Source organism: Oncorhynchus clarkii, chromosome 18, assembly GCF_045791955.1.
Source record: "Oncorhynchus clarkii lewisi isolate Uvic-CL-2024 chromosome 18, UVic_Ocla_1.0, whole genome shotgun sequence".
NCBI classification, from domain to species: domain Eukaryota; kingdom Metazoa; phylum Chordata; class Actinopteri; order Salmoniformes; family Salmonidae; genus Oncorhynchus; species Oncorhynchus clarkii.
In genome coordinates, this window is record NC_092164.1 from 17,468,536 (window position 1) to 17,488,538 (window position 20,003).

At 45.6% G+C, this 20,003-nt stretch overlaps 1 protein-coding gene and 1 pseudogene across 2 annotated transcripts in view; one reads left to right on the top strand and one right to left on the bottom strand.

The window, feature by feature from the left end:
- Nucleotides 1-842: 842 nt before the first annotated feature.
- LOC139372256 (myotubularin-related protein DDB_G0290005-like) lies at nucleotides 843-12,596 on the top strand (annotated as a pseudogene).
- A 768-nt stretch (nucleotides 12,597-13,364) lies between these two features.
- The window catches only part of LOC139373109 (nardilysin-like), an 18,604-nt gene continuing 11,965 nt past the window's right edge, over nucleotides 13,365-20,003 (bottom strand). For both annotated transcript variants that reach the window (XM_071113220.1, XM_071113222.1), the window contains 15 exons: nucleotides 19,844-19,930; nucleotides 19,658-19,777; nucleotides 16,434-16,485; nucleotides 16,005-16,155; nucleotides 15,775-15,902; nucleotides 15,515-15,680; nucleotides 15,377-15,408; nucleotides 15,110-15,248; nucleotides 14,953-15,000; nucleotides 14,809-14,861; nucleotides 14,507-14,590; nucleotides 14,200-14,290; nucleotides 13,989-14,105; nucleotides 13,791-13,880; nucleotides 13,365-13,693 (listed from right to left, as the gene is read on the bottom strand). In XM_071113220.1, the coding sequence (XP_070969321.1) occupies nucleotides 13,463-13,693; nucleotides 13,791-13,880; nucleotides 13,989-14,105; nucleotides 14,200-14,290; nucleotides 14,507-14,590; nucleotides 14,809-14,861; nucleotides 14,953-15,000; nucleotides 15,110-15,248; nucleotides 15,377-15,408; nucleotides 15,515-15,680; nucleotides 15,775-15,902; nucleotides 16,005-16,155; nucleotides 16,434-16,485; nucleotides 19,658-19,777; nucleotides 19,844-19,930 (1,589 nt within the window). In that variant the 3' untranslated portion in view covers nucleotides 13,365-13,462. The remainder of the gene's footprint in view (nucleotides 13,694-13,790; nucleotides 13,881-13,988; nucleotides 14,106-14,199; nucleotides 14,291-14,506; nucleotides 14,591-14,808; nucleotides 14,862-14,952; nucleotides 15,001-15,109; nucleotides 15,249-15,376; nucleotides 15,409-15,514; nucleotides 15,681-15,774; nucleotides 15,903-16,004; nucleotides 16,156-16,433; nucleotides 16,486-19,657; nucleotides 19,778-19,843; nucleotides 19,931-20,003) is intronic.

The window sequence follows — 20,003 nt, forward strand, 5'->3', positions numbered from 1 at the left end:
CTGCGATATGCGATGTGTTACTGTATGGGTATCTAACGGCGCCCTGGGTGGATTCTGCTGATGTAGGATCAGATTACCAAACCTCTCATTTTAACTTTAAACCGCTCATTCTAACTTCAAACTGGCCTCAGATCAGCTTCCAGGGACAACCACGTCTATCCTACACCAGAGGATGGGGGTTAGAGCCCGTTATGAAAACGTTAAATCATAATATAGGCTTACGTCACTGACCTGCAGGGCTCAATTGTATTGCCAAGAAAAGACAATATTAAGAAAACTTCTGTTGGGCCATCCCTTGGCACCCACCACCCAAACATATGAGAAAATGTATGTTATTACAGTGTTAGAAAGACAGTCAACGATAACTTTCAATTCGAAATGTATTACTGCGTGCACGAGTTTTCTAGTCCTAGGCCTTATCCACAGAAATGTGGGCTATATCTCTCAGAACGTTGGGGAGAAAAACATCCCAAATGTTTGCCTGGGCTGGGGAGGTAGACCAACAGTAGTAGGCCTATCTATGCTTTTTGTTTTACGTGATTTTAGGAATTCAGTGCAACGGGTAAAATACCAGCTTCAACTTGCATTTGTTTGGACTTTATTAGGCAGCGGAGGACAGAAAGGCGAACTCGTGCTACACCAGTGGAGAGGTGAGTTCTAGCGATGACGTGGACAACAGTAGGCCTAACTTTAACATGTAGCACCAACGTCAATTTGTTTTCAGATGTCTTGGTGCTTATTAAGTTAATTAGGCCGATGCTCTTTGTGTCTGTGTGCACACCTGTCTTGTGCTAACTCTTAGGATGACTGTGAGGAGATGAAGGTGTATTTTTCCAGAGCAAATGGACCAGTTTGGCCGAATGGGAGAAAACATGAAGAGGAACCACTTGGCCATGCTGGTTATAGGTACTATATATCTCTATGAGGCCATGACTATTGTGATGAAGGCTAATGCTCTCTGTTGTTCCTCAGGGGCCTGTTTCAGGACATTAGCCTCAGATAGAAATGTGTTATGTAGAACAGATGTAATTGTCTGTCAGGTTGATCAGGGAATTGTGACCTCTCTATTCGTTATATTTCTATGTGGAAAGTTCGGATTGTGCTACCTCTCTGAATACACCCCAGGTCTGCAGCTGCTGGTCCCTGTGTTTATGGGGCGTGGCCGGGAGGGGAGGGAGAGAGAGCCCAGATCGCCCCCACAAGGACCTAGTGACACAGTGGAGGAAGAGGAAGAGGAAGAATGGACCCTCACCTGGAGACAACACCAGGGTAAAACTCAAAGGAGAAGGGAGAAGAATTCCAGAACACCTTCTACAGCCTCCACATCTAACCCCCCTCAGTCCAGAACACCTTCTACAGCCTCCACATCTAAACCCCCTCAGTCCAGAACACCTTCTACAACCTCCCCATCTAACCCCCCTCAGTCCAGAACACCTTCTACAGCCTCCACATCTAAACCCCCTCAGTCCAGAACACCTTCTACAGCCTCCATATCTAAACCCCCTCAGTCCAGAACACCTTCTACAGCCTCCACATCTAAACTCCCTCAGTCCAGAACACCTTCTACAGCCTCCACATCTACCCCCCCTCAGTCCAGAACACCTTCTACAGCCTCCACATCTAAACTCCCTCAGTCCAGAACACCTTCTACAGCCTCCACATCTAAACCCCCTCAGTCCAGAACACCTTCTACAGCCTCCACATCTAAACCCCCTCAGTCCAGAACACCTTCTACAGCCTCCACATCTAAACCCCCTCAGTCCAGAACACCTTCTAAAGCCTCCACATCTAAACCCCCTCAGTCCAGAACACCTTCTACAGCCTCCACATCTAAACCCCCTCAGTCCAGAACACCTTCTACAGCCTCCACATCTAACCCCCTCAGTCCAGAACACATTTTACAGCCTCCACTTCTAAATTCCCTCAGTCCAGAACACCTTCTACAGCCTCCACATAAAAACCCCCTCAGTCCAGAACACTTTCTACAGCCTCCACATCTAACCCCCCTCAGTCCAGAACACATTTTACAGCCTCCACCGCTAAACCCCCTCAGTCCAGAACACCTTCTACAGCCTCCACTTCTAAACCCCCTCAGTCCAGAACACCTTCTACAGCCTCCACATCTAACCCCCCTCTGTCCAGAACACATTCTACAGCCTCCACTTCTAAACCCACTCAGTCCAGAACACCTTCTACAACCTCCACTTCTAAACCCCCTCAGTCCAGAACACCTTCTACAGCCTCCACATCTAACCCCCTTCTGTCCAGAACACATTCTACAGCCTCCACTTCTAAACCCCCTCAGTCCAGAACACCTTCTACAGCTTCCACTTCACTTCTATACCCCCTCAATCCAGAACACCTTCTACAGCCTCAACTTCTAAACCCCCTCAGTCCAGAACACCTTCAACAGAAACCACTACTAAACCCCCTCAGTCCAGAACAACTCAAACATCAGTGACTACAGAGTCCTATATCTCACCTGCTATCTCAGCCTCAACCAAAACCCTCAACACAGAGACCTTAACTCCTACTGAGACACAGACCTTAACCTCATCCCCAAACATTCTGACACCACAACCACACCTAAAACCTTGACTAGCTCAGAAGTGACCCCAGCCTCAACCACGCCCACTGCTACACAGAAAACCACAAGGTCTGACCCCTCGACCCCAGCCAGACCACAGCTGAGCAGAGGACCAGTGGTGACATGTATTTTCACCTGGATGTTGACTGACTGGGACAGTCACAAAACGGGAAGAGAACCTTCAAGACAACCTCACTTGGATGAGCTGACTGGAGAGAGAGAAGGAGAGGAGAGAGAGAGTAGGAACGAGACTGAGCGGAAGACAAAGAAAGAGAAGGAAAGAGAGGGAGAAGAGGAGAAACAGGAGCCGATGAACAAAGAGAGAGATGGAGAAAAGGAGAGAGAGAGCGAAGGAGAGATGGAATCAGAGTGGAAGAGTGGAGTAGAGGACGAGGACAAATGAGAGATGGGGGGGCATTGGGGGAGAGGTGGAGAGCGGGAGTGAAGGATAGAGCACATCCAGCAGCTCTCACAGGGTGAGTGAGGAGGGAGAGAGCGAAGGAGAGAGGATATTTTATTAATGTTGACTAATTCCATGAGGATATCCTCGCAAGTATTTAGTAATCAGTAGTAGTACATGTCTCTGAGTAATAACATCTCTACTGTTGCTACTCTGTGTAACGATTTCCTCTCCTCGTCGTTATAGGACCAAGTGTGTGTGTCAGAGCAGATGAAGACAGCAGATGTCAGAGGTGAAGAGATTCACTCGAGGTGTGAACCTTCGCAGCAGAGCCAGAGTCAGCTCTACTGAGGAAGAGGAGCTGAGAGACGAAGATTACTTCTGTGAGTCTCCATCTAAATACAGTGTACCTTCATGAACCTGTTTTTAAGGTCTTTATAGATGCAGAAATGTTGTGATATTTGGTTCAATTGTCCCTAATGTCTTGTTTTATCTGCTGGCTAGCATATCAAATTAAAGTTGATTTGTCACGTGCGCTGAATACAACAGGTGTAGACCTTACAGTGAAATGCTTACTTACAGGCTCTAACCAATAGTGCAAAAAAGGTATTAGGTGAACAATAGGTAGGTAAAGAAATAAAACATCAGTAAAAAGACAGGCTATATACAGTAGCGAGGCTATAAAAGTAGCAACGACACAACAGTGGTAAAATATATCACTAGCCACTTTAAACAGTGCTACTTAATATAATGTTTACATACCCTACATTATTCATCTCATATGTATACGTATATACTGTACTCTATATCATCTACTGCATCTTTATGTAATACATGTATCACTAGCCACTTTAAACTATGCCACTTTGTTTACATACTCATCTCATATGTATATACTGTACTAGATACCATCTACTGCATCTTGCCTATGCCGCTCTGTACCATCACTCATTCATATATCTTTATGTACATATTCTTTATCTCTTTACACTTGTGTGTATAAGGTAGTCGTTTTGGAATTGTTAGTTAGATTACTCGTTGGTTATTACTGCATTGTCGGAACTAGAAGCACAAGCATTTCGCTACACTCGCATTAACATCTGCTAACCATGTGTATGTGACAAATAAAATTTGATTTGATTTGACACACAGACACCGGTTAGTCAGGCTGATTGAGGTAGTATGTACATGTAGATATGGTTAAAGTGACTATGCATATATGATGAACAGAGAGTAGCAGTAGCGTTAAAAAGGGGTTGGCAGGTGGTGGGTGGCAGGACACAATGCAGATAGCCTGGTTAGCCAATGTGCGGGACCACTGGTTGGTCGGCCCAATTGAGGTAGTATGTACATGAATGTATAGTTCGAGTGACTATGCATATATGATAAACAGAGAGTAGCAGCAGCGGAAAAGAGGGGTTGGGGGGGGGCACAATGAAAATAGTCTGGGTAGCCATTTACCTGTTACCTGTTCAGGAGTCTTATGGCTTGGGGGTAAAAACTGTTGAGAAGCCTTTTTGCCTTACACTTGGCACTCTGGTACCGCTTGCCATGCTGTAGTAGAGAGAACAGTCTATGACTGGGGTGGCTGGGGTCTTTGACAATTTTTAGGGCCTCCCTCTGACACCGCCTGGTGTAGAGTTCCTGGATGGCAGGCAGCTTAGCCCCAGTGATGTACTGGGCCGTACTCACTACCCTCTGTAGTGCCTTGCGGTCAGAGGCTGAGCAATTGCTGTACCAGGCAGTGATGCAACCAGTGATGCTCTCTATGTTGCAGCTGTAGAACCTTTTGAGGATCTCAGGACCCATATTTATTTTATTTATTTTATTCCACCTTTATTTAACCAGGCTAGTTGAGAACAATCCCACTGTACCTTCTCCGCTGTGCAATCTGGTTTCCGAGCCGGTCACGGGTGCACCTCAGCCACGCTCAAGGTACTAAACGATATCATAACCGCCATCGATAAAAGACAGTACTGTGCAGCCGTCTTCATCGACCTTGCCAAGGCTTTCAACTCTGTCAATCACCATATTCTTATCGGCAGACTCAGCAGCCACGGTTTTTCTAATGACTGCCTTGCCTGGTTCACCAACTACTTTGCAGACAGAGTTCCGTGTGTCAAATCGGAGGGCATGCTGTCCGGTCCTCTGGCAGTCTCCATGGGGGTGCCACAGGGTTCAATTCTCGGGCCGACTCTTTTCTCTGTATATGTCAATGATGTTGCCCTTGCTGCGGGCGATTCCCTGATCCACCTCTACGCAGACGACACCATTCTATATACTTCCGGCCCGTCCTTGGACACTGTGCTATCTAACCTCCAAACGAGCTTCAATGCCATACAACACTCCTATAAGTACCTAGGTGTCTGGCTAGACTGTAAACTCTCCTTCCAGACTCATATCAAACATCTCCAATCGAAAATCAAATCTAGAGTCGGCTTTCTATTCCGCAACAAAGCCTCCTTCACTCACGCCGCCAAACTTACCCTAGTAAAACTGACTATCCTACCGATCCTCGACTTCGGTGATGTCCTCTACAAAATTGCTTCCAACACTCTACTCAGCAAACTGGATGCAGTTTATCACAGTGCCATCCGTTTTGTCACTAAAGCACCTTATACCACCCACCACTGCGACCTGTATGCTCTAGTCGGCTGGCCCTCGCTACATATTCGTCACCAGACCCACTGGCTCCAGGTCATCTACAAGTCCATGCTAGGTAAAGCTCCGCCTTATCTCAGTTCACTGGTCACGATGGCAACACCCACCCGTAACACGCGCTCCAGCAGGTGTATCTCACTGATCATCCCTAAAGCCAACACCTCATTTGGCCGCCTTTCGTTCCAGTTCTCTGCTGCCTGTGACTGGAACGAATTGCAAAAATCGCTGAAGTTGGAGACTTTTATCTCCCTCACCAACTTCAAACATCTGCTATCTGAGCAGCTAACCGATCGCTGCAGCTATACATAGTCTATCGGTAAATAGCCCACCCATTTTTACCTACCTCATCCCCATACTGTTTTTATTTATTTACTTTTCTGCTCTTTTGCACACCAATATCTCTACCTGTACATGACCATCTGATCATTTATCACTTCAGTGTTAATCTGCAAAATTGTAATTATTCGCCTACCTCCTCATGAATTTTGCACACAATGTATATAGACTCTCCTTTTTTTCTATTGTGTTATTGACTTGTTAATTGTTTACTCCATGTGTAACTCTGTGTTGTCTGTTCACACTGCTATGCTTTATCTTGGCCAGGTCGCAGTTGCAAATGAGAACTTGTTCTCAACTAGCCTACCTGGTTAAATTAAGGTGGAAAAAAAAAAAAAAAAGATGACCTGGAGCCAGTGGGTCTGGCGACGAATATGTAGCGAGGGCCAGCCGACTAGAGCATACAGGTTGCAGTGGTGGGTGGTATAAGGTGATTTGGTAACAAAACGGATGGCACTGTGATAGATGAAATCGCCGAAGTCGAGGATCGATAGGATAGTCAGTTTTACAAGGGTAAGTTTGGCGGCGTGAGTGAAGGAGGCTTTGTTGCAAAATAGAAAGCCGATTCTAGATTTCATTTTGGATTGGAGATGTTTAATATGAGTCTGGAAGGAGAGTTTACAGTCTAGCCAGACACCTAGGTATTTATAGTTGTCCACATATTCTAGGTCGGAACCGTCCAGGGTGGTGATGCTAGTCAGGCGGGCGGGTGCGGGCAGCGAACGGTTGAAAAGCATGCATTTGGTTTTACTAGCGTTTAAGAGCAGTTGGAGGCCACGGAAGGAGTGTTGTATGGCATTGAAGCTTGTCTGGAGGTTAGTTAGCACAGTGGAGAGATAGAGAGAGGGATAGATGGAGAGATAGAGAGAGGGATAGATGGAGAGATAGAGATATGGAGAGAGGGATGGTTAGAGAGATAGAGAGGGATGGATGGAGAGATGGAGAGAGGGATAGATGGAGAGACAGAGGGATGGAGGAGAGATAGAGAGAGGGATGGATGGAGATATGGAGAAAGGGATGGATGGAGAGACAGAGATATGGTGAGAGGGATGGATGGATGGAGATATGGAGAGAGGGATGGATGGAGATATGGAGAAAGGGATGGATGGAGAGACAGAGATATGGTGAGAGGGATGGATGGATGGAGATATGGAGAGAGGGATGGATGGAGAGACAGAGGGATGGAGGAGAGATAGAGATATGGAGAAAGGGATGGATGGAGATATGGAGAGAGGGATGGATGGAGAGATAGAGATATGGAGAAAGGGATGGATGGAGAGACAGAGATATGGTGAGAGGGATGGATGGATGGAGATATGGAGAGAGGGATGGATGGAGAGACAGAGGGATGGAGGAGAGATAGAGATATGGAGAAAGGGATGGATGGAGAGACAGAGATATGGAGAAAGGGATGGATGGAGAGACAGAGATATGGTGAGAGGGATGGATGGATGGAGATATGGAGAGAGGGATGGATGGAGAGACAGAGGGATGGAGGAGAGATAGAGATATGGAGAGAGGGATGGATGGAGAGACAGAGGGATGGAGGAGAGATAGAGATATGGAGAGAGGGATGGATGGAGAGAGAGGGATGGAGGAGAGATAGAGATATGGAGAGAGGGATGGATGGAGAGACAGAGGGATGGAGGAGAGATAGAGATATGGAGAGAGGGATGGATGGAGAGACAGAGGGATGGAGGAGAGATAGAGATATGGAGAGAGGGATGGATGGAGAGACAGAGGGATGGATGGAGAGATAGAGATATGGAGAAAGGGATGGATGGAGAGACAGAGATATGGTGAGAGGGATGGATGGATGGAGATATGGAGAGAGGGATGCATGGAGAGACAGAGGGATGGAGGAGAGATAGAGATATGGAGAGAGGGATGGATGGAGAGACAGAGGGATGGAGGAGAGATAGAGATATGGAGAGAGGGATGGATGGAGAGAGAGGGATGGAGGAGAGATAGAGATATGGAGAGAGGGATGGATGGAGAGACAGAGGGATGGAGGAGAGATAGAGATATGGAGAAAGGGATGGATGGAGAGACAGAGATATGGTGAGAGGGATGGATGGATGGAGATATGGAGAGAGGGATGGATGGAGAGACAGAGGGATGGAGGAGAGATAGAGAGAGGGATGGAGGAGAGATAGAGAGAGGGATAGACGGCTGGAGAAAAGACACACATCCAGTTGGAGTGAGTGTCTCTCTTGGCATCAATGTACTCGTCACTCTGCTTGCTTTTGTAGATCTGAGGAACAATTGCATCTCAGCAGTTATTTCACTCAGCCAATCAGAACTTGGTGTTGCGCTTTAATCAGACAGATAAGTCAGTCAGACAGACACACCCACTCCTCTCACCACCCAGGAGTAGCCACTCTCCATGGCCAGCTCCTTGTCTGTGAGTTCTCCTTCATACAGTCCGTCTGTTTCCATCTATGGCACACAGGCTGTGCAGGCCTCGTTAGAAGGCGGAGTGATGTGAATGTATCTGCACAGAATGACTAGTGGAAATAAATGGGTTCTCCACGGTAGACCATACACACAGATTGCTTAATGATCAACCCTAATGTTTTCCTGAACTTTCCAATACCTTTGATGCATTTCAATCACCCCAAAACATACTTCCTTCCAGCTGTGGAAAAAGTACCCAATTGTCATACTTGAGTAAAAGTAAAGATACCTTAGTTGGAAATGGCTAAAGTGAAAATGAAAGTCACCTAGTAAAATACTACTTGAGTAAAAGTCTAAAAGTATTTGGTTTAAAATATACTTAAAGTATCAACAGTAAATGTAATCGCTAAAATATACTTAAGTATCAAAAGTAAAAGGTCAAGTATAAATCATTTAAAATTCCTTATATTAAACTAACCAGACGGCATGATTTTCTTGTTTTTAAAATTTACGGATAGCCAGGAGCACACTGCAACACTCAGACATCATTTGCAAACGAAGCATTTGTGTTTAGTGAGTCTGCCAGATCAGAGGCAGTAGGGATGACCAGGGATGTTCTCTTGATAAGTGTGCGAATTAGTCCATTTTCGTGTCCTGCTAAGCATTCAAAATGTAACTAAACTCAGCAAAAAAAGAAACGTCCCTTATTCATGACCCTGTCTTTCAAAGATAATTGGTAAAATTCCAATCTTTCTACATTGTTAAAGGGTTGTCACACTGTTTCCCATGCTTGTTCAATGAACCATAAACAATTAATGAACATGCATCTGTGGAACGGTCGTTAAGACACTAACAGCTTACAGACAGTAGGCAATTAAGGTCACAGTTATGAAAACTTAGGACACTAAAGAGGCCTTTCTACTGACTCTGGAAAAATGAAAAAAGACAGATGCCCAGGGTCCCTGCTCATCTGCGGGAACGTGCCTTAGGTATGCTGCAAGGAGGCATGAGAACTGCAGATGTGGCCAGGGCAATAAATTGCAATGTCCATACTGTGAGACGCCTAAGACAGCGCTACAGGGAGACAGGACGGACAGCTGATCGTCCTCGCAGTGGCAGACCACGTGTAACAACACCTGCACAGGATTGGTACATCCGAACATCACACCTATAGGACAGGTACAGGATGGCAACAACAACTGTCCGAGCAGAGGGAACACCCCCCTATCCACATCGATGGAACAGTAGTGGAGAGGGTAGCAAGTTTTAAGTTCCTCTGCATACACATCACAGACAAACTGAATTGGTCCACTCACACAGACAGCATCGTGAAGAAGGCGCAGCAGCGCCTCTTCAACCTCAGGAGGCTGAAGAAATTCGGCTTGTCACCAAAAGCACTCACAAACTTCTACAGATGCACAATCGAGAGCATCCTGGCGGGCTGTATCACCGCCTGGTATGGCAACTGCACCGCCCTCAACCGTAAGGCTCTCCAGAGGGTAGTGAGGTCTGCACAACGCATCACCGGGGGCAAACTACCTGCCCTCCAGGACACCTACACCACCCGATGTCACAGGAAGGCCATAAAGATCATCAAGGACATCAACCACCCGAGCCACTGCCTGTTCACCCCGCTATCATCCAGAAGGCGAGGTCAGTACAGGTGCATCAAAGCTGGGACCGAGAGACTGAAAAACAGCTTCTATCTCAAGGCCATCAGACTGTTAAACAGCCACCACTAACACTGAGTGGCTGCTGCCAACACACTGACACTGACTCAACTCCAGCCACTTTAATAATGGGAATTGATGGGAAATGATGTAAATATATCACTAGCCACTTTAAACAATGCTACCTTATATAAATGTTACTTACCCTACATTATTCATCTCATATGCATACGTATATACTGTACTCTATATCATCGACGGTATCCTTATGTAATACATGTATCACTAGCCACTTTATACTATACTATGCCACTTTGTTTACATACTCATCTCATTTGTACATACTGTACCCGATACCATCTACTGTATCTTGCCTATGCTGCTCTGTACCATCACTCATTCATATATCCTTATGTACATATTCTTTATCCCCTTACACTGTGTACAAGACAGTAGTTTTGGAATTGTTAGTTAGATTACTTGTTATTACTGCATTGTCGGAACTAGAAGCACAAGCATTTCGCTACACTCGCATTAACATCTGCTAACCATGTGTATGTGACAAATAAAATTTGATTTGATTTGATTTGATTTGAGTTACACCAGGAACGCACAATCCCCCTCTCAATGCTCAGACTGTCTGCAATAGGCTGAGAGAGGCTGGACTGAGGGCTTGTAGGCCTGTTGTAAGGCAGGTCCTCACCAGACATCACCGGCAACAACATTGCCTATGGGCACAAACCCACCGTCGCTGGACCAGACAGGACTGGCAAAATGTGCTCTTCACTGACGAGTCACGGTTTTGTCTCAAAAGGGGTGATGGTCAGATTTGCGTTTATTGTCAAAGGAATGAGCGTTACACCGAGCCCTGTACTCTCATGTCATGGTCTGGGGCAGTGTGTCACAGCATCATCAGACGGAGCTTGTTGTCATTGCAGGCAATCTCAATGCTGTGCGTTACAGGGAAGACATCCTCCTCCCTCATGTGGTACACTTCCTGCAGGCTCATCCTGACATGACCCTCCAGCATGACAATGCCACCAGCCATACTGCTCATTCTGTGCATGATTTCCTGCAAGACAGGAATGTCAGTGTTCTGCCATGGCCAGCGAAGAGCCCGGATCTCAATCCCATTGAGCAGGTCTGGGACCTGTTGGATTGTAGGGTGAGGGCTAGGGCCATTCCCCCCAGAAATGTCTGGGAACTTGCAGGTGCCTTGGTGGAAGAGTGGGGTAACATCTCACAGCAAGAACGGGCAAATCTGGTGTAGTCCATGAGGAGGAGATGCACTGCAGTACTTAATGCAGCTGGTGGCCACACCAGATACTGACTGTTACTTTAGATTTTGACCCCCTATGTTCAGGGACACATTATTCCATTTCTGTTAGTCACATGTCTGTGGAACTTGTTCCGTTTATGTCTCAGGTATTGAATCTTGTTATGTTCATACAAATATTTACACATGTTAAGTTTGCTGAACATAAACACAGTTGACAGTGAGAGGACGTTTCTTTTTTTTTGCTGAGTTTAGTACTTTTGGGTGTCAGGGAAAATGTAAGTAAAAAGTACATTATTTTCTTTAGGAATGTAGTCAAGTAAAAGTAGTCAACAATATAAGTAGTAAAGTAAAGTACAGATACCCCAACAAACTACTTAAGTAGTACTTTAAAGTATTTTTACCTAAGTACTTTCCACCACTGCTTCCTTCAGACTGAAATTTGGCATTATCTGATTTGATATTTTGTGCTATTATTGAGATAATGATTCCCCCAAGTGTCCAAACATTGTAAATCAAATAGCTTCATGGTCCTTGTTAATAGTATTTCAAATAGCATGAATATGAATCGATTTGGGTAGGTTATGGTAGCTCACCCAGTGAGTGTGTTTCACAAATGTGTCTCCCCCAGAAATATTAGTGACTACCACTGCTCTAGAACTACCTGTTCAATTCCCCATCTCTTTCCATCTCTCTATTTAAGTGAAGTGGAATATAATGATGTCATTAGTCTTTCTTTTTCTTTCAGTATTTGCTTCAGTTCTATATCCAGTTTGCTATTCTCTTTGACCTCTGAACATCACTTCAGTTCTATATCCAGTTTGCTATTCTCTTTGACCTCTGAACATCACTTCAGTTCTATATCCAGTTTGCTATTCTCTTTGACCTCTCTGAATACCCCTTCCGTTTCTCTCCTCCCCTCCCTCTCGCTCTCCTTTGCTTTCAGGTGTGAATGAGTCGTCCCAGTCTCAGATCTTTTCCTGCTCTGGTTGTCCGTTCTCATTCACGGCTCAGATCTACCTCTACAAGCACACAAAGAGATCCCACAGGGAAGAGTACGTCAGGCTGCTGAGGAGTGGAGGGATTAGATCAGAGACACTAGCAACACCCAGTGGCTCTCGGCGGTGTTCAACAACTCCAGATCACACCCCAATCACACTCCTCAACCAGAAACACAGAGACACAGAAACACAGAGACACAGAAACACAGAGACAGGCCATATCACTGTTCCCAGTGTGGGAAGAGGTTCAGTGTGTCAGGACATTTAAAGACACACCAGTGTATTCCCACAGGAGAGATGCCATATCACTGCTCTCAGTGTGGGAAGAGGTTCAGTGAGTCAGGAAGCTTAAAGGAACACCAGCGTTCTCACACCTGACTCTATGAGTCACTAGCACCAACTGATTTACCGGTGGCATGCTGCAAATAGTTTGTTTGCCTGAATAAAAATCCAGTGGAACTGTGTACACCATCTTATGATTCCGCATGTCATACTGTATTTATAGAACATGTTGTAACCCTACTAAATGCGCTGTGAAGGGTTATATTGCCTTATAAACATGCATAGTACCTTATAGAGGTGCAGTTTTCTTTTTTTTTTTTTTTACCCCTTTTTCTCCCCAATTTCGTAGTATCCAATTGTTTTAGTAGCTACTATCTTGTCTCATCGCTACAACTCCCGTACGGGCTCAGGAGAGAAGATGGTTGAAAGTCATGAGTCCTCCGATACACAACCCAACCAAGCCTCACTGCTTCTTAACACAGCGCGCATGCAAACCGGAAGCCAGCCGCACCAATGTGTCGGAGGAAACACCGTGCAACCTTGGTTAGCCCGCCACAGGAGTCGCTGGTGCGCGATGAGACAAGGGCAACCCTACCGGCCAAGCCCTCCCTAACCCGGACGACGCTAGGCCAATTGTGCGTTGCCCCACGGACCTCCCGGTCGCGGCCGGTTACGCTGCAGTACAGCGCCCTTAACCACTGCGCCACCCGGGAGTCCGTTACATATGTGTAGAGAGAGTCAGCCCCAAAGACAGTGATAGTGTATCTCATTGAGTTTATTAGATGATGTTATGGTCAGGCAATGAAGGAGAGAGAGTTTGAAAGAAATATTGAGAAAATAGATATTGGTAGTCTATTGGATGATCTTGTGGTATGGGAAGAGGGTAAGGCTCTGGGTAAATGAAGGAATGTCCATGATGGATGTAGTGGCAGCCATCTTCGGCGAGGCGGGGAGGAAGGTCAGTTTGGACACTTCTCCGTAGGACGAACTGCCGCACTCTTCCTCATCCCTCTCTCCGTTGCCATGACGACTCTGCTTGTCATCTCCTGGGGGGTCGCCCTCCTCCGGCCCAAAACCCACCACCTAGGGAGAGAGGTTGATGTTAGAGCGCACACACACACACGCACGCACACAGCTCTTAAACATTGATTACACTGCTCAACTATACACACACACTTACATGTACACTGAGTTTTCTGCAGTTGTGTCCTCGGTGCTCCAGATACCAGGATACCAGCTCTGCTCTGGTCATCTGTTTCAGGGCCTCAATCTACTCACACACACAAACACGTAAGCACATGAAACGTCTGCAGCAACTACACAATTCTGCACACACCACAAAAACAGAAAAACTGAAATTGTCCAGTGTGTGTCTCACCTCTCTGTGAAGCCTGTTGAAGACATACTGCTGTGTAGCGACCTCGGCCCAGTTTCTGTCCACCTCCTCTCCCAGGTGTGTGTCCTCACACTCCTTTAGCTTGACCAGCGCAGTCACCTGTACACACACACACACACACACACACACACACCTTCAGCTTAACAAGTAAACTCCAGGACACTCAGATATATAGTCAGTCAGAAACACACACCTGTGTGTTGAAGGCACTCTCAGTCAGAGCACTCAACTTCTCTCCAAAGGAAGACAGAAACTCCTCTATCTTCAACTCTACCAGCTCAGTACTGAAAGAAAGATGGAGAGAGAAGAGAAGAGATGGAGAGACGAGATGGAGAGAGAGTGAGAGAGAAGAGAAGAGATGGAGAGAGAGAGCCCACTGTCATTACTATAAGGGGCATTACAGGTCATAAGAGATAGTACTGCTAGCCTCGGGAAGACCACATCAAAGTCACTGCAGTGCACAATGGCATTGGTTCATACAGTCAGTATGAGGATCTCACTTGAACTTGGTGGCCTGTGTTTCCACCGTGACAGAGAAGCCCAGGACTCCAGATGTGTTTCTGCAGGTTGGATAAACATGATACCTGGAGGAGAGAGACGGAGGGAGAGAGATGGAGAGAGAGGGGTTTAAGTTGACTGAGCCAATTGGAAGCTGGAGAAGGTTTAGATACTGGGACACTCAGGAAGGTTGGGACACTCAGGAAGGTTGGGACACTGGGGTTAACACTCCTACTCTTTCCAGAGGTTCCATGGTCTATTTAGTGACCAGAGAGACAGAGAAATGTGAAACACAGACACTGACCCCAGAGTCTCTTTTGTCCTGAGGAAGTTAAAGCAGGGCTCCTCCATGTGCATCTGGAACCACAACAATATCAACAACACAGAGGTCAGAGGAAGAAGGGATGAGGGGTTAGGGGATTAAAGGATGAATGGTTGGTGTACTCACCACCAGCAGCTCCATCAGTGTGTGTTCTCTGAGGTTTTTCAGACCAGACTGGAGAGAGAGGGGGAGAAGGGGAGAGGAAGAGAAGAGAGTGAATGAATGTCAGAGGCGAGTCAATCAGTCATGAACAGATGAATTGTACCAGTGTGTGTGTGTGTACCTGGTAGTAGACTGTGACCTCTGAGTTGGCGTCTCCCTTGTTCAGTGCTTTGACCTTACAGACGTGCTGTTTCAGAGGCAGCTCCACCACTCTAAACAACACTGGGACCTCTGCTGGCAGCTTGGAGAACTGCAGCTTACTGACAGACAGACGAGGACAGCGAGAGAGGACAGCAAAGATAGTTAAGTTATGTGTGTGTGTGTGTGTGTGTGTGTGTGTGTGTGTGTGTGTGTGTGTGTGTGTGTGTGTGTGTGTGTGTAAACTTACTCAGTGACGTACTGCAGGAACTGGATTGACTCCTGTAGAGAAAACAAATCCCACTTTAATAAACGGCAGAAATCATAGAAGAGGGTTTGGTGGAAAGGGTGTGTAATGTGTGTGTGTGTGTTTTCATGGTCCAGTCACCTGGCTAGTGAAGTTCCCCTGCACCAGTCCCTCTGCATAGAGCTGGGTCTTGAAGGTTCTGCTGAACTCCATCAGTTGTTCTACAGTCAGACCACCGTCTGCAAGCGCCTGGTACTTCTCTACCATGGACCAGCGACCATGCTCCAGGACCAACAACCGCACGTCCCTGAGAGTGTGTGTTTGGTGGGGGAGAGAGAAGACAATGGTGAGATGGGACACACACCAACAAACAGACCCACACACACACGCGCGTGACGTACTTGCCCAGTTTCTCAGGTCGTATGAGGATGTTGAAGTAGGCCTTTTTGAGCTGCTCAGAGAACATATTGAAGACATCTTGACAGGCAGAGAAGTCAGCCAGATGGTCCAGGATCAGATGGAACAGGAGCTACAGAGGAGGGAACACCATCATCATCATCATCATCATCATTATCCTCGTGTGTGAGTGTGGGGTGTGTGGCGCGGTGCAGTGCGTCTGGGTCTAACTCACAGGCAGTTTGTGGTTGAAGCCCTTGACCTTGATAACCAGTCCGTGTTCTCCTACTGACAGCTTGTAGTCCAGCTGGGCCACGTCAGCCTCGTAGGCTGGCTCTGCTAGGTTATGACCCAGTATGTTCACTAGCAGGTCAAATAACACCAGGCTAGGGAGGGGGAGAGAGAGCAGAGGGGCAGGGTGAGAGCGAGAGAGAGAGAGGAAGTGGCGGGTGGAGAGAGGGGAGGGAGTGAGAGAGAGAGGGGGAAAGGAGGGTTGGGGATGAGAGAGAGTGGAGAGAGGGAGATAAGCAGAGAGAAACAGGTTTAAAAAAACAGTGTAAAACAGTTCCTAGCTATGGCTGCATTCTCAAGGGCTAGCAGTTTTGGCACAATCTCTACCTGTGAAACAATTGTTGGCTAATGGCTAACTAAACCCTGGACTTACTTCCTGGCTGACTGCTGGATGACCGGAGAGATGAGATGGAAGCGGATGTACGCTGAAGGAGAGAAAGAAGAAACGTCAGATCAATAGAGAGAGTAGAAACGACAGATCAACGGAGAGAGAGGAAATCTCAGATCAACGGAGAGAGAGTAAACGTCAGATCAACAGAGAGAGAAGAAATCTCAGATCAACGGAGAGAGAGGAAATCTCAGATCAACGGAGAGAGAGCAAACGTCAGATCAACAGAGAGAGAAGAAATCTCAGATCAACGGAGAGAGAGTAAACGTCAGATCAACAGAGAGAGAGTAGAAACGACAGATCAACAGAGAGAGAGTAGAAACGACAGATCAACAGAGAGAGAGAGTAGAAAAGACAGATCAACAGAGAGAGAGAGTAGAAACGACAGATCAACAGAGAGAGAGGAAATCTCAGATCAACGGAGAGAGAAGAAATCTCAGATCAACGGAGAGAGAGTAAACGTCAGATCAACAGAGAGAGAGTAGAAACGACAGATCAACAGAGAGAGAGGAAATCTCAGATCAACAGAGAGAGAGTAGAAACAACAGATCAACAGAGAGAGAGTAGAAACGACAGATCAACAGAGAGAGAGGAAATCTCAGATCAACAGAGAGAGAGTAGAAACAACAGATCAACAGAGAGAGAGGAAATCTCAGATCAACAGAGAGAGAGGAAACGTCAGATCAACAGAGAGAGAGTAGAAACAACAGATCAACAGAGAGAGAGAGGAAATCTCAGATCAACAGAGAGAGTAGAAACAACAGATCAACAGAGAGAGTGGAAACGTCAGATCAACAGAGAGAGAGGAAATCTCAGATCAACAGAGAGAGAGTAGAAACAACAGATCAACAGAGAGAGAGAGGAAATCTCAGATCAACAGAGAGAGTAGAAACAACAGATCAACAGAGAGAGTGGAAACGTCAGATCAACAGAGAGAGAGGAAATCTCAGATCAACAGAGAGAGAGTAGAAACAACAGATCAACAGAGAGAGAGTAGAAACAACAGATCAACAGAGAGAGAGGAAATCTCAGATCAACAGAGAGAGAGTAGAAACAACAGATCAACAGAGAGAGAGTAGAAACAACAGATCAACAGAGAGAGAGGAAATCTCAGATCAACAGAGAGAGAGTAGAAACAACAGATCAACAGAGAGAGAGTAGAAACAACAGATCAACAGAGAGAGAGGAAATCTCAGATCAACAGAGAGAGAGTAGAAACAACAGATCAACAGAGAGAGAGGAAACGTCAGATCAACAGAGAGAGAATAGAAACGACAGATCAGCGGAGAGAGAGTAGAAACAACAGATCAATTAAAGTAAAGTTATTGACCATTTTAATTGTTCACTGTTGTAGTAACTCAACCAATCAAATGTAAAGCCCTTTATATAAAATATAATATAATATAAATATAAAGCCCTTTATACATCAGCAGAAGAACAGTTGCCAGGAAAAACTCCATAGAAGGAAGGAACCTATGAAGAAACCTAGAGAGGAACCAGGCTCAGAGGGGTGAACAGTTTTCTACTGGCTGTACCAGATAGAGATTAAGGAAAAACTCCACCCAAAAACAATTGTTGATATAGTCCCAAAATGTTTTGCATGTCAGCAATCATGTTTTCAAGATAAATAACATTCAAAATATAGAAATTCAAGCCAGTATGATGCAAGTTATAAAGTGCTGAGATTTTTGGACTATTTCAACAATGGACTAATGAAACAAATACCAACCGTTTTGGGGTGGAGTTTTCCTTTAAGAGAACATGTGGACATTGATGCCAGATCGTGTGTGTTTTTGTGTTATAAAGTAGTTACTTTGAAACACACACACACACTAGGGCTGGCACAATTACCGTACGGATGAAAACCATTATGAAAATAAAATAACCGTCATCATTTTTGTTTTTGGGGTACGAAGGAGGACGGCCTGGAATTTGTGCGGTGGAGTCCGTTTCTGCTGTAACACGTACTCTAAACAGCATGACGAAACGTTGTTGCTCCTAGTGGAAACAAGCAAGGTGTTGCAGCAAACGAGTCGTCGGTTGCCTAGGAAACGGCAGCACACATGAAAAGAACGGGCTTGGAACCATAGAATTATCAATTAGAATAATCCTTTAATAGGCTCTATATGCTTGGAATGTCTTACCCTGGCAATTTGACTGGTAAACTCATGGGTACACTAGGGGTGGCTGCATGGTATTGGGATGTAACGGCTTCCATGGTCATGTATAATGTTCATTCAAATTATGTTAACTGATGTGGCTCTTGTAATGAAAAGCATTTTTTGTAACGTCAGTTGAGTTGAATCAAAGATGTTCAACTATATTGACAAGATAGTGGAGTGACCGCTCTAACAATGGAAATATATGTCCTCAAATTTGAAAGGCATTCAGGTGGGACCATTCTAGCCAATGAGAGGGCAGATACGTGTGTGTGAACAACAGGCACAACTGATATAAAGTTGTTTTTTTCCAACCTGGCCAAATTCCACGTGCGTCCACTTATATCAGAGCATTCGTAACAACCTAACCATTACGAAACATATATTTGATCAAATAAGCCTCACGTAGCAATATGGCAATTATATTTTTTTGTTGACCAAATTCAACACTCAAATCAAATCAAATCAAATTTTATTTGTCACATACACATGGTTAGCAGATGTTAATGTGAGTGTAGCGAAATGCTTGTGCTTCTAGTTCCGACAATGCAGTAATAACCAACAAGTAATCTAACTAACAATTCCAAAACTACTGTCTTGTACACAGTGTAAGGGGATAAAGAATATGTACATAAGGATATATGAGTGAGTGATGGTACAGAGCAGCATAGGCAAGATACAGTAGATGGTATCGAGTACAGTATATACTCTCTCATTGACTTCCATACAAAAAATTCCTCACTTCTTGGTCTTATTTTCGTGGATTGAATTTGGGCGGAGTAAACCCTCTCGCTTTGCCTCTTCTTCTCTGGTTGAACTAATAAATCACGGCACATATTGACGGTTACACTTCCTGCTTTGCTCCTGTGGGTACACTCGCAATGATTGCCAGTCCACCCATGATGCCATCATTGACTTGAATGGGGACGCCCATTCAATTTAGTTTTATTACTATTCAAATGTTTATTACGGAGATTTGGATGGCCAATTACCATCATCCAAAATTCCTTGACCGTCACAGTCCTAACACACACACACACATACACACACCTTTGGGTATGTTGAACTTGTTGTCCTTCTTGTACCAGAGGCATCCTCGGTCGTTGGCAGTTACTCTGACTGGCAGCTCAGTATCAGGACAGTCAGACAGCTTCAGGCTGAAATCAGTCGCTGGAAGGATATGAACACGTTAGGAAGGTTCACAACACAGAAACACACAGACACACACACACTAACCGATGAACTTGTTCTCGACAGGGAGGTGCAGGTCAGAGTTGTGCTCAAAGTCTCCGTTCCAGCGCTCTCTCCACTCCTGCTGGATATCTGGACAGAGAAGAGACAACTATCAGGATACCCTCTCTCTTTCTCTACATACTGGGACCATGTTGACATGATC